At 40.9% G+C, this 13,817-nt stretch overlaps 1 protein-coding gene across 1 annotated transcript in view; it reads left to right on the top strand.

Moving 5' to 3' along the window:
* LOC118012656 (aldehyde oxidase 2-like) overlaps positions 1 to 3,735 on the top strand; it is a 77,475-nt gene extending 73,740 nt beyond the window's left edge. The window contains 1 exon segment of the mRNA XM_035008347.1: positions 3,510 to 3,735. Coding sequence (XP_034864238.1) covers positions 3,510 to 3,563 — 54 coding nt within the window. The 3' untranslated portion in view covers positions 3,564 to 3,735.
* The last annotated feature ends 10,082 nt before the right edge of the window (positions 3,736 to 13,817 follow it).

The raw sequence follows: 13,817 nt of genomic DNA, 5'->3' as shown, positions 1-13,817 counted from the left end.
TGCCACCTTGCATTTCTCTGAGCAGAGGGAGATGTACTGCCAGGCCTACAAGATTGTGTTCTATTTTTTTGTAGTGTTGGAACCTACCCCCATCACATGTAGAAACAGGCATTCTGCATCCTGTCCTGCTGAAAGCTAAGCCACAGATACTTGGCAAGGCCTTAAAACTAGCACAGACACACCTCAGCCCCATGGGTTCTGCGAGCTGGAGCGCAGACACAAATGCACGCTGAGGAGATGACTGCGGTGGAGGCTCCCGTGGTGCCTCCCTCAGAATGCTGTCTACCCTTCTGCACACACACACACAAACACACAAACATTACTCACATGCACATGCACACATGCTCAGACAGGCACATGCCCTCTAGTTCTTCATCACGTTCTTCTCCCAGCCTCTCACGCTATCCAGGAAGACGTTTTACTGGCACTCGAACAGGCTGGGAAACTGGTTCCGTGTTGAACATGCTTGTCCCAGGGTGCGGGGGCCAAATCTGTTCCCTGCCATGCTTGGTGACACTTGACACAGTGGCCTTTCTTACCACTGAAGGGGGATTATCTGACACTGTTACTGAATGTATATTTTTGTATCTAAAAGCTCTCCTACCTGGTCTCTGGAAGGTAACTCCTCTAGCTGAGAGCAGCAGAGGAAGAAGAGAGGTAGGGAGAGCACCTAAAAAGGAACAGGGCAAAGCTGGAGGCATTCCTCGGATGAAGAGAGAAACAAGCAATGCAGAATGTGACACAGGAAGGAGGCAGCTGTTTAACTAGCAATGGACAGGAGTTCCAATGTACTTAGTGGTTAAGACACAGGCGCTGGAGTCAGAAGGATGTAGGTTAGAATCCTAGCCTTACATTTGGTGATTTATATAACTTCTCTGATCATTCAGTTTCCTTATCTATAAAATGAGGGGAGAGGTCTGTGGAGAGAATAATTCTAATCACTTTACAGCATTGTTGTAAGGATTATGATAACGCATGAATAGCATTTTCACAGTTTTGTCACACATAGTAAGTGGTCAATACACACTAAGGATGAGGATGAGGATGGTGATGATAATGAAGATGATTGAGTCAAAAGTCCATGAGACCACCTTCAGATTTAATGATTTGCTAGACGGACTCACAGAACTCAGAAAAGCTGGTGTACTCACGGTTATGGTTTATTACAGTGAAAAGATACAGGTTAACATCAGCAAAGGAAAAAGGAACATAGGGCAGGGTCCAGGACAGACCAGGCACCAGCTTCCAGTTGTCCTCTCCCAGTGGAGTCACATAGACAACACCTAATTCTCCCAGCAATGGTGTATGAGAAGATATACAAGGTATTGCCAACCAGAGAAGCTTACCTGAGCCTTGGTATCCAGAGTTTTTATTAGAGATCAGTCAAGTAGGCATAAGTTGCCTGCATCTGACCTTAGTTACTGAGTGTCCAGAACTTCCAGAGGTTAAATGATACCACATGGCTCAAGGCCCCAGGTAAACAAAGACATCTTATCAGGTGGGATTTCAAGGGCTTTGGTGTTACCTCTCAGGAGCTGGTCTGGGGCTAAAACTTTTTTTGGAATGTGCAGAGTTTGGACAACCCAGGCCTGCTGACTTACGCCTTTACTGCACAGTGATGATGATAAAGATGGCAACTACCCATTGTCACTAGACCTTGAGACCAATGAGATTGGGCCAGATATATCTCAGAAGCTGTTAATTGGGCCAGATATATCTCAAAAGCTGAGAGTTAATGAAAAGCAGAATTGGTCTGGACAGTCATAGTGAATATTGCCTTACTTGTTGAGAACCAACAGGGAGAAATAGAATGGAGAAGGAAGGGGATGATGGCACCAAGCAAAGAAGATAAAGGGAAGATTACCCAAAGCCAATGAAGAGCAGCTTAAGTCCCAGAGGTGGGGCCTTTGAGACCAAAAAACAAAACAAAACAAAACAAGTGTTAGGTCCTCACTCCAAGAGCTAAGGAGTTGGTGAGACTCAAGAAGGCCAGGAATGACTATTGACCTGTGTTCCAAAGCAGAGGGGCACCTGGGGGCCTAGGTCTGGTGAAAAGAATTAGAAGCAGGTTTTGGAAAAGACTAAAAATTCCATTCCGTTTAGCAGAGGAGCTGACCTAAAACCACCTTAGACTAGACTAAGGCGCTTTGTCTGAGTCTAGCCCAGCCCAGGTGCAACAGGATGATTCTAAATGAGATAGCCAGGCAACTCCCCAAGCCCCAGTTAAGTAGAGAATACGGAAAGGCCCTTTGAGAAGGGCAAACCTAGCCCCCATTTACATTTCAATACAGACTAAGAGCAAACAGAACAGAATTTGTAAAGATAACAGGTTAGAATCTGAGGGTTTTTTGTTTGTTTTTGTTGTCTTCTTTTTGTATTTCTATGAAAGAAATATTAGGAGAAATGCTTTTTGGAATCTTCATAACTTTCCATTACTTATGGGAAGTTTGTTTTTGTTTTTAACAGTTTTGTAACTAAAAGTCAACTCTCCAAACAAAAACAGGACAACAGCAGAGGGGAGGAATACCTGCTTTCTGCCAGACCTAAGGGGCAGGGGCGGGGGGGAGTTCCCAACAGAGGACTCAGGAATTGAAGAGCACAAGGAAGAAGAATAAACAAGTCAAATTCTTGGGGCTTGTAGCCTAGGATAGTAGAATGAGCCTGGGGGTTAATTAGCAAGGGCACTATTCCACACAAATCATTTGGCTAAAGGTGTAGATGGGGCTGTTCTCAGATCACTGCAGAGGAGACCAAGTCTGTAGGCTCCAATGCAAACAACTCTCAGCCTAACCACTCTCCCCTTCCCACTATCCTCCCCCAAACATCTTTCTAAAATATATCATTCTCAGGGGCGCCTGGGTGGCTCCGTCGTTAAGCATCTGCCTTTGGCTCAGATCATGATCCCAGGGTTCTGGGATCGAGCCCCACTTCGGGCTCCCTGCTAGGCGGGGAACCTGCTTCTCCCTCTGCCTGCTGCCCCTCCCGCCACCTACCCCCACTTGTGTGCAATCTCTCTCCCAAATAATATGTATCATTCTCTTTGGAATTCACATCTGGGAAGCAAAGAAGATAGGTAAGTAATCAAAGTGCCCTCTTAAGCAACTAAGTATAGCAGAGATCACAACACGGAATCACTGTCACTTCAGAGTTGTCATGAGAGGAATGGAACCATCCCATTCCTCAGGAAAATCCTGACTCCTCTCAGAAAATTTTTCAAGGGTTGCCTGGATGGCTCAGTAGTTAAGCGTCTGCCTTCGGCTCAGGTTATGATCCCAGGGTCCTGGGATCGAGCCCCACATCGGGCTCCCTGCTCCGTGGGAAGCCTGCTTCTCCCTCTCTCACGCCCCCTGCTTGTGTTCCCTCGCTCGCTGTGTCTCTTTCTGTCAAATAAATAAATAAAATCTTAAAAAAAAAAAGTTTTTCAAAACCTACAGATTCGAGATAGTTTTTCTGATGAGATATTGCAATGGCATCATGACATTAAGTATTTTATTTGCTTTCTTTCTTAGATCCCAAGAGATGACCCAAAGACATTTAAACCTTGGTCTATCCCTATAGCGTAACGTTGCTGTCATTTCCTAAAAGGTAAGATTATTAAGCTGAAAGAAAATTACTCAGAAAGAAAAAACATCAGCCAGGCCAGTAGCTTTCAAACTGTTCTAAGGAAGTTTAGGATTGCACAAATGTATAAATCTAGTTTCTTTTTTTAAAAGATTCTTTATTCATTTGAGACAGACAGAGAGAGAGAGAAGGAGAGAAGGAGCAAGGGGAGGGGCAGAGGGAGAGGGAGAAGCAGGCTCCCCAGTGAGCAGGGCATCCTGCCGCCCAGAACCCTGGGATCATGACCTGAGCCAAAGGCAGACCTTTAACTGACTGAGCCACCCAGGAGCCCCTCTAGTTTCATTTTTAAATCTTATCCAACATTTAATTTTTTAACACTAAACATGCATGGCTTTGGATGCTGACAAGGAAAGTCAAGGTATTTTATACAAGAAAAACATAGCAGTTTTTCTTTTCATTTTCTTCTCTTTTCTTTTTTAAAGATTTTATTTTTAGGTAATCTCTATACCCAGCATGGGGCTCGAACTCATAACTCTGAGATCAAGAGTCACATGCTCCATCAACTAAGCCAACCAGGTGTCCCAGTTTTTCTTTTCATCTTAAAACAAAATTTTAAATGAGAAAGCTGGGATGCCTGGGTGGCTCAGTCGGTTAAGCGGCTGCCTTCAGCTCAGGTCATGATCCTAGGGTCCTGCTCAGAGGGGAGCCTGCTTCTCCCCTGCCTGCCGCTCCCCCTGCTTGTGCTCTCTTTCTCTCTGACAAATAAATAAGTAAAATCTTTAAAATAAATAAATTAATTAAATTAAATTAAATGAGAAAGCTCTGGATTAAGATATTTTAAAGATCCGATTCCCTGATTCTTTTGAGAATCACTTATATCTTGAGTGCAAAACACCAAACTAAAATCTATTGCTTCCCACATTTATAATTAATTAGTGCTATTTAAAAGAGGTATCTAGTTGTATTTGTTGAGTTCAACGGCTACAATTTTATAGTGCAGCTTAACACAAAACACAGAACACTGAAGGCTTTGGAGCATGACCACCAAAACTGCCTGGGAAATTTATGCTGACAAAAAGAAACATACTTTCCTTGTTGGAAAATTAAACTGTTTTTCTGCACACTTACTGGGCAACAATTTTTAGTGCTGAAAATGAAAGCAGAGTCAAGAACTACATCGTAGATTCAGAGAAAAAAATTTTTTTCTTCAAACTCTAATTTTCCAATTAAATGTCTAAAACAACCTGTGTATTAACAGATATGTTTAATTCCATTGTGCTTTGTCACATAAGAACTTGCATTGATAGTTCTGCTATATCAGACTAAATAATTGATGAGATTTTTGTTTCTCCTTTCACAGTAACAACAAAAATCAAAATAGTCAACATTTAAAATTATATTTTAAATTATTATAAAATAGTAATTAAAAAACATACACCCACGTATAGAGGGCAGAATAGTTAGCTCTTTAACTATTCTCTCTCTCCCTACCTCTCTCTTTCCGTATCAGAATTAAATGTGGATATGCTGGCAAATTGCCTCTAATCCCTGTATAAAACAAGGCTTGTAAAGTGCACAGAATTGTGCCTGACACTAGTACTCAAGGAAAGCCACACATATACACTCAGGTACGCTAAGCGCCAAACTTTAACAAATGGGAGACAATCAGTGAATGAACTGGGCTGTCAAGTTTTTGTACAAACTTCAAAATAAAGAACATCCTCAGAGTGCAAGAGAAATTTAAAAACCAAAAATCAAAGCGAAACCAAAAAAATCTCTTTTGCTACTTTACCACTTACAGCTATTTATGTGTCAGAATTATCTCCATGCTGTGCAGTTAAAAAAAAAAAAAAAGGCAGATATAAGTTACATTCTGAGTCTTTAACTGTCATCCTTTACCCACAATTTCAGATTTTTGCTTTCTTCAAAGTAGCATAATTGTTCTCACATATTTGCTTTATAAGCAAGTGTTAAACATTGACCTTATTAAATCTATACCCCACTAAAATCATGTGTGTGTGTGTGTTCCATAACATTTTAAACCTCTGCTAAAAATGTGTGAAAATCTCTGAGCTCATCCTGCTTCTCATTTATTTTATAAATGAAGACATGGAGGCCAAGGAAGAATAAGAACTACCTAAATGTGCTTATTCAGATCCATAAAGCTTTACCAATCCAATTTTTCAACTATTTATTGTTTTCCTTATAAGCAAAAGTTGGGGGATTTGCACACTTTTATAATTAGTCTCTTTTCTTTTTTTTTCCAGGTGTTTCAGTTTTTCACAAGTAAAAAGGTGGTTTGTTAATCCAAACTGATATTCTTATACTGTTATGGAAAAAAGACACAAATTTTAGAAACATTATTCAAGTCTGATTAGGTTAAAGATTAATCACTATTTATAAATTATTTACTTAGACTTTCTAGGCTAAAGGCCACCAGACAAATTTTGCAATATACACAATAGCCAAGTTTAAGTTTGATTTGTTTCTGAAGATATCATGTAACTATTGCTCTAAAAGCAAATTGTGTCTTTCTGTGTCCATCCAATCTAACTGGACTAGTAATGCAAGTTACAAACCTATAATGAAAGACACTTCTCAGCAAATAAATATGTGATTACTCTTCCCAAGGATACGTTTGATTTAGTGGTGACAGGTAGGAACACTACAAGAGTTCTGCAAGGTTTTGTTTTGTTCCTACTGTGAATTAGCTGTGAGTCTGTGCAGGAGCATCTGACAGCAAAGGAGTGGTATTTTACTCCTGTAAGTCAGCTATTCAACTGGTTAACATTCTTTTGGAATTTGGAGATAAAAAGGCAATGTAAAAACTATTCAATGTATTATCATAAAACCCTTTAATTGTTTGTCCTAGAAAACATCTGATCTAGTATCAGTTTCAGAAATACTTCCCTGCTCAGTTTCCCATATATTGAGGGGAGTAACACAGAGCAAAAGAGTTCTAAATTGTAATCATCCCAACGTTGTAGTTTAAAACATGTGGGATCCACCAAATTCCATTGATCTGAGTTTTTGAGGCCATCAGAGGAGGAGAATATGAATTAGGCCTTATTTGACCAGAAAGTCAGGAGGTAAACTGACACTCTGTCAGCCAGAGTTTGCATGATGAAGTCACCAAGCCACCGTCTGCAAGGACTCCAGAAGTGAATGAGGGAGGAGGGGCTGATCTGAGAGCACTGGGTGACGGGTGAGAGGAGGCAGAGATCAGGCTTGCCCTATGGGAGGCTGTAGGTCGCTGGAGGCAGTGAGCACATCTGGGATACGGCTGTGCACAGGCCTGTCCACTGACTTTGGAGGCTTCACTAGGGCCACAGGAGTCTAAGGGAAGAAGTGGGACTGGAGCACAAAGAGAAAGGAGACTAGAACAGAGAAGTCATAGGCGAGACAAAAAGTCATGCAAGGTTTTTGCACACATAAGCAGAAGAGCTTGGGAATTTAGTGGGAATAGCCAGGGCAAAATAAACTGAAAGTAAAAAAAAAAAAAAAAGTTTTGGCTCTCAAAAATAAAATCCTTAACTATGTAATCTAATGTGAATATAAGAAATTTGTTTTGGGGTGCCTGGGTGGCTCAGTCAGTTAAGTCATGATGGGGGGGGTCCTGGGATTGAGCCCCACACTGGGCTCCCTGCTCAGAGGGGAGTCTGCTCCTCCCTCTCCCTCCATCCCTCTCCCGCTGCTTGTGCTCTCTCTTTTTCTCTCTCTCTGTTAAATAAATAAATAAAATATTTAAATTTTTTTGTTTTATCATCTGTATCATTTTATTTATTTTTTTATTTTTATTTATTTATTTATTTATTCATGAGAGTCAGAGAGAGAGAGAGGCAGAGGCAGAGAGAGAAGCAGGCTCCCTGCCTAGCAGGGAGCCCGATGCGGGACTCGATCCCAGGACCCTGAGATCATGACCTGAGCTGGAGGCAGATGCCCAACCATCTGAGCCACCCAGGCGCCCTCATCTGTATCATTTTAAACAGTGGTAAATATAATTCATATTTTGTAAAAATTTGGTCTTGTTGGGGCTAAGGATGGTTACTAGGCATTTATTTTCTATTTGTCACAGTAGAAAACTATAGAGCAGCAAAAATAGAGGGGTCTATATAAAAACTACATGTGTGAGTTGATACACTAAAATCTGGACGGCACGGATATCAAGCAAATACTTTTTCAAAAAGGCACAGCTGAAACCACATACTTGAAACCAGTTCTTTGGGCTCTAAGCATCGTTAAAGGATAGTTACTAAATTTTTTAAATTAGTAATACATTCACACAGTTCAAAAATATAAAAAGGTCTATAGTGCAAGGACTTACTCTCATACCATCCCCATCCAGCCAATTCTCACACAAGCACAAAATGTAACCACTTTTTAAAAAAAGATTTATTTATTTGAGAGAGAATCCCAAGCAGACTCCACTCTGAGTGCAGAGCCCTGCTGGTGTGGGGCTCCATCCCACAACCCTGAGATCATGACCTGAGCCAAAATCAAGAGTCGGACACTCAACCAACTGAGCCACCCAGGCGCCCCAACCATTTTTGTTAGCTACTTTTTTATCCCCCCTTCAGGAATAGCTGGTCCCAGAAGGCCCAGCCACTCTTGTCAAGATTAAAATTACTCTTAGTTGGTCCCATACATGGATGGGACATAGTGACCAAATGTCGGGATGGTAGGGGAAGTCTAAGGTGACAGGACAAGCAGCTGGCTCCTGCCCATGTTACATCTTCTGGACCCACTGAATGAGGTGCTGATCCCCCCTCCCCGTCTAGACAATTCTATCCCTTTCCCCATGTCAGCAGCGCCCTGGTGCCTGTAACAGTGAGGAATATAACCCTTAACGCTCATCATGGCTCTGTGGATCCTCCTGTTTTCCCCATGGGTCTTGGGCACACAGAAGGCATTTGTACTCTTGCCTTCTGAACCTGGGCTCTCTGAGTGGGTTTTCTCTCCTGAAAGGAAAAGCAGCCTGCTCCCAGCTCCACCCCCAGAATAGTGAAAATTAACATTTGATCGGTCTCATATAACTGTGTAGACAAATAGCAAAAAGATATCACTCCTGATTCATAAGACGCTGAAAAGAAGTTTAAAAATTAGGCAGAAATAGTTGGAGACAGAAAATAAAGGCATTTTCTCAGTCTCCTTACGCAACCTTGAATGAGTTGATACTAAGATATCACTGAGTACAAAACAAGAATGTTCTTTCCTTGGCATAGCCCCCATAGCAGGACAGACCTTCCCACACTCCCTTATTTCATATTTAGATGATGTCACCAGCTGTCTAACTGGTCTTGTTCCAAACCATTCTGCACATAGCTGCCCGGATAATCTTTCTCAACATCTATAACCACCTATCCTCACTGGGTAAAAGAGAAGCATTCAACAGGACAGTTTCTTCTTCCAAAAAGGACTGTACTGTAATTTGTGTGGTAGTCACCAGTTGCTTCCATCTGCTTGGGGGTCTTTTCCTTTGGGAAGTTTCCCGTCCTCCAGTCCATGTGTTCCAGGAGGGCTGCTGGGCAAGGCACAGGATAAGCTGGGTCCAAGTCTCTCCCGACAGTGAGACTCTTGAGTAAGGTCCATGAGGTTAAAAGGCCACTGGTACAGATTGCCTGGATGGCCCAGCTGTGGAGAGCAGGTCCGCAAGCTCTGCTGCTAGACCCTCAGTGGTACCCCGTCCCTGTGCATCTCAAGGCCTGCTTCTCCAGTTCTGCCTTCAATTCTGTCCGCTAGCCAATATCTTTCCCGTTGTATTAGTTTCCTAGAGCTGCCATCACAAATTCCCACAAACTGGATAGCTTAAATATTTATTCTTTCACAGTTCTGGAGGCTAGAAGTTCAAAATCAAGGTGTTAGCTGGGCCATGGATTCTAGGGAAGAACCCTTCCTTGCCTCGTCTGGTGGCTTAAATATATCATATCGTTTATACTAAATTTCTAAAGTATTTTAAAGTAAATTACTACCCAGAAAACAACACCGATTAAGACCAGACTCCTTAATATATCCGCCTAGGTTCTTCTCAGAGTAACCCTCGCTTCATCTCTGCTGTTCCTCCCCCAACACACACAGACATATGTACGAACTATACTCCACACCAGACACACCAAGCTGCTCCCTGCTCCTAGAAGTTGGCAGCCATCGCCACTTCTCAGGCCTTTCCACGTGCTGCTTCTTGCCCCTACTTCTCCACCTGACTAACCTTTTCTCTTCCTTCAAGTCCCACTTGAGCTATCTCCTCTTCATACTCCTCTGGGAGCCCCTTCCTTCCCAGCCCTGCGGATCTGGCCACTCCCTCATCCACATTCTAGTGGCATCTAGTGCAGATCTCTCCATCTGTACGTTCACAGTGATACTGGGCTCGCCACTATCATCTGTGTCCCTCGCTGGACAGCGCACGTCATAAGAACCACAATTCATTGTTTTCCGACCTCTATTATAGCACACCAGGCACATAGTAGGTACTTAGCAGATAGGTGTTGAATAAAACAAAAGTGAAGGTCCTAGAACATTTCATTTCTCACCTCTTCTGCCAAGGAAAAGCAGAGACCTTCCTCACTGTTCTTAGCAAATGCTTTGCTCAAAGACAAATCTGTTGCTTACATATTGTTCTTTCTAGACAAGTGATTCTCAAAATGTCATAAGACACCAAAGTTCTTCATGTTGTTTCATAACACTTTTTTTTTAAGATTTTATTTATTTATTTGAGAGAGAGAGAATGAGAGAGAGCACATGAGAGTGGGGAGGGTCAGAGGGAGAAGCAGACTCCCTGCCGAGCAGGGAGCCCGATGCGGGACTCGATCCCGGGACTCCAGGATCATGACCTGAGCCGAAGGCAGTCGCCTAACCAACTGAGCCACCCAGGCGCCCTGTTTCATAACACTTTTTACCTGGGTTCTAAAAGTTCATGGAATTTGGGCATTTTAAAACTCGACTCATATTCAAAGTAATGGGTATAGAGAATTGTTGCAGATTTTCACATTAGCACTTCCTATGACAATTTGCCTAATGCTAAGAACCTCTGTTGTGGACAAGCCTTATTGTATAAAGCCCTCTGAGGCCACAACCACCTGCACTAACTAGGTTCTGAAAAATGAAGCTATGTTTTAAAAGAAAACAACTTTTGGTCTTTCTGGAACCAGAAAAGGAAATCCTCCAAGACAGTTTTAATACTGCGTTTTAAGAGTAGAATCAGAAATGCACGATGAGTAAAAGGCTACTTTTCTCATCAGATAAATTGGCATTAGATTTCCATTATAGACCATCCATGACCTTCTTCCGGAAGAATAATCATCATCAATGGTATTATATTTAGCTTCCCTTGAAAGTAAAACAGCCCTGCTCCCTTACCGAGTTTCTGTGAAGAACTTTAAAATGCATGCGAAAATATTTTGTAAACGATAACATCCTGTCTGTATGTAAGGTCTACAACGACCACTCTATGACTACTAATATCAGGAGCAGTAGTAGTACTTACTACCAGTACTGTGGTTCCTGCTGCCGTTTCTACTACCACTAACAACAACAATAAAGCACCAACTAATTTCTATTCAGTTTAGTTGCTTTCTCATTTTAGGCTAATAACTTGATATCACACATAGGCCCCTAAAAAGTGAAATTTGGGCTTATAAAAAGAGAGCAAAGAAAGATGGCCATCTAAATATGCCAGGCAACAGTTCAACATACATTCGAGATCATTTTCTAACACAGAGACCTTTAGATCTAGATTATCAAGAAGATTTCTTGTTCTTTAAATGAATCTTAATATATTAAGAAATAAGAATTAATAAGCAATAAACAGTCCTTCCTAAATAATCCTATAACTAACAGTTATACCATATGCCATCACAGTTAACTTTGTTGTTTGTTTTCCTTTAAATAAATGCCTTGAATGTTAAATAGCTTAGAATGTAGCTATTATGGTCGTCCAAAATATTACTTACTTGGCAAATTACCTCAAACTATTTTCTGAATAAGCACTTTACAGGAGCAAAGAGTTTTCACCTTAACCTACCATCATTCCTATGTGGAGAGAGAGATTGCATGCCAGGTTTCTTGAATCCCTAAGCCTCAAAAATCTAAATAATAGAATCTGTTTCAAGAGGAGAAATCAGTGTCTTAAAAGAATAACTTATTTACCAAATTTTATTAAAATGTTCAAGTAATTAGCAATGCCTATTTTTGATTTTTCACAATCTTGATTTTAACAAATATTACTAATAGTAAATATTATTAATAGTCAAATAACTACTAAAACTCTTCTATACAGCAAGTGAAAGTGATGGGATATATGAGGGGTGCGTGGTTAGCTCAGTCAGTAGAACAAGCAACTTGATCTCGGGGTCATGAGTTCAAGTTCCACCTTGGGTTTGGAGATTAAATTTAAAAAAAATTTTTTTGATGGTATATATGAGGGACACCTGTGTGGCTCAGTCGGTTAAGTGTCTGCCTTCAGCTCAGGTCATGATCCCAGAGTCCTGGGATCGAGTCCCTCTTGGGCTCCCTGCTCAGCGGGGAGCCTGTTTCTCCCTCTGCCTGCCACTCCCCCTGCTTGTGCTGTTTCTTTCTCTCTCTCTCTCTCTGACAAATAAATAAAAATCTTTTAAAAAATGATAAATGATATATATGAGATATGTAGCAACTATTTAACACATTTTCATCTAAAATGTAATTATTTGAAAGCTCACTGCACCTCAACACTTTTTCATTGTAAAAATCTTGTGGAGCCTATGAAAATACTTCTAGCCACACACACATACATACATTCATATATATGTAGGAGTACACATGCATTCATATGTACATATGTGTTAACATACATATATGATGCAGTATTTAGGCCAGATTCATAAGGTGTTCTACAATCTTCTATCCAAAGTAAAGGAGTATAAATACTTTTCCCAGATCATTTTTAAGGGAAGCAATGTGCTTTTTGAAACAGGGCCTTGCCATCTTCCTGGGTTTTGGAAGAAAAACCTATTGTCACTTGCCCTTGAAAAAGAAACACGTATCTATTTCCACCACCAACGTTAAAACTGATATCAAGTTCACATGTTGCATCTAGCATCTTTCATCTAAGTAGGTCAAAAATTTTGAATCCAAGAAGACAATGGGGAACTTGCAGCAATGGCAAAATGAAGATGTCAGCAAATCCTCTCTGCAAAACTAATGATAAAACTGGGCAAGATTGTCCCAAACTACCATTTCAAGACTGTAGAATAAGTAAACAAAGGCCAACAACAAATTGACACGTGTCTATTCGTGAAAAACCGTTAAACTTCAAATAAGAGCAGGAGGTGGGTGGTATTCTGTGGAAATCAATGAAATAAAAAACAAAACCAAAAGATAGAGAAAAATCAATAAAACCAAGAGATTTTTTGCTTTGAAAACGTCAACCAAACCGATAAACCATTAGCTATACTGACTCAGAAAAGACACAATTATCAAATGAGGAATGAAACAAAAGACATCACAACTAACTTTACAGATGTTAAGAGGATTATTAGAGAATTTTATGAACAACTGCATGCCAACAAATTAGACAACTTAGACAAAATAACAAATTCCTAGAGACACACATATTACCAAAGCAGACTCATGAAGAAACAGGAAATCTGAACAGATCTCTAACAAGTAAAGGAACTAAATTATTAATTAAAAATCTTCCCACAAAGGAAAACCCAAGCCCATATGGCTTCACTGATAAAGTCTATCAAATACTTGAAAAAGAAATAATCCCAATCTGGGGTGCCTGGGTGGCTCAGTCGTTGAGCGTCTGCCTTCGGCTCAGGTCATTGATCCCAGGGTCCTGGGACAGAGCCGGGCTCCCTACTCTGCAGGAAGTCTGCTTCTCCCTCTCCCACTCCCCCTGCTTGTGTTCTCTCTCTCTCTGTCTCTCTCTGCCAAATAGATAAATAAAATCTTTAAAAAAAAAAAAAAAAGAAAGAATCCCAATCCTACACAAATGTTATGACGACTACTGGGAGTGATTACTGAAAATACCTTCATTCATGAAATAAATCTTCATTTAAAATAGGGAACCTAGAGACCCTTGGTTGGCTCAGTCAGTAGAGCATGTGACCTGATCTCAGGGTCGTGAGTTCGAGCCTCATGTTGGGTGTGGAGCCTTCTTATAAGTGGATGGATGGATGGATGGATGGATGGATGGATGGATGGATGGATGGATGGATGGATGGGTAGGTAGATAGATAGATAGATAGATAGATAGATAGATAGATAGATAGATAGATAGA

Source organism: Mirounga leonina, unplaced genomic scaffold (genome assembly GCF_011800145.1).
Source record: "Mirounga leonina isolate KUSES-001 unplaced genomic scaffold, KU_Mleo_1.0 Mir_151, whole genome shotgun sequence".
In the NCBI taxonomy this organism is placed as follows: Eukaryota; Metazoa; Chordata; class Mammalia; order Carnivora; family Phocidae; genus Mirounga; species Mirounga leonina.
This window is presented reverse-complemented; position numbering and strand designations above follow the sequence as displayed.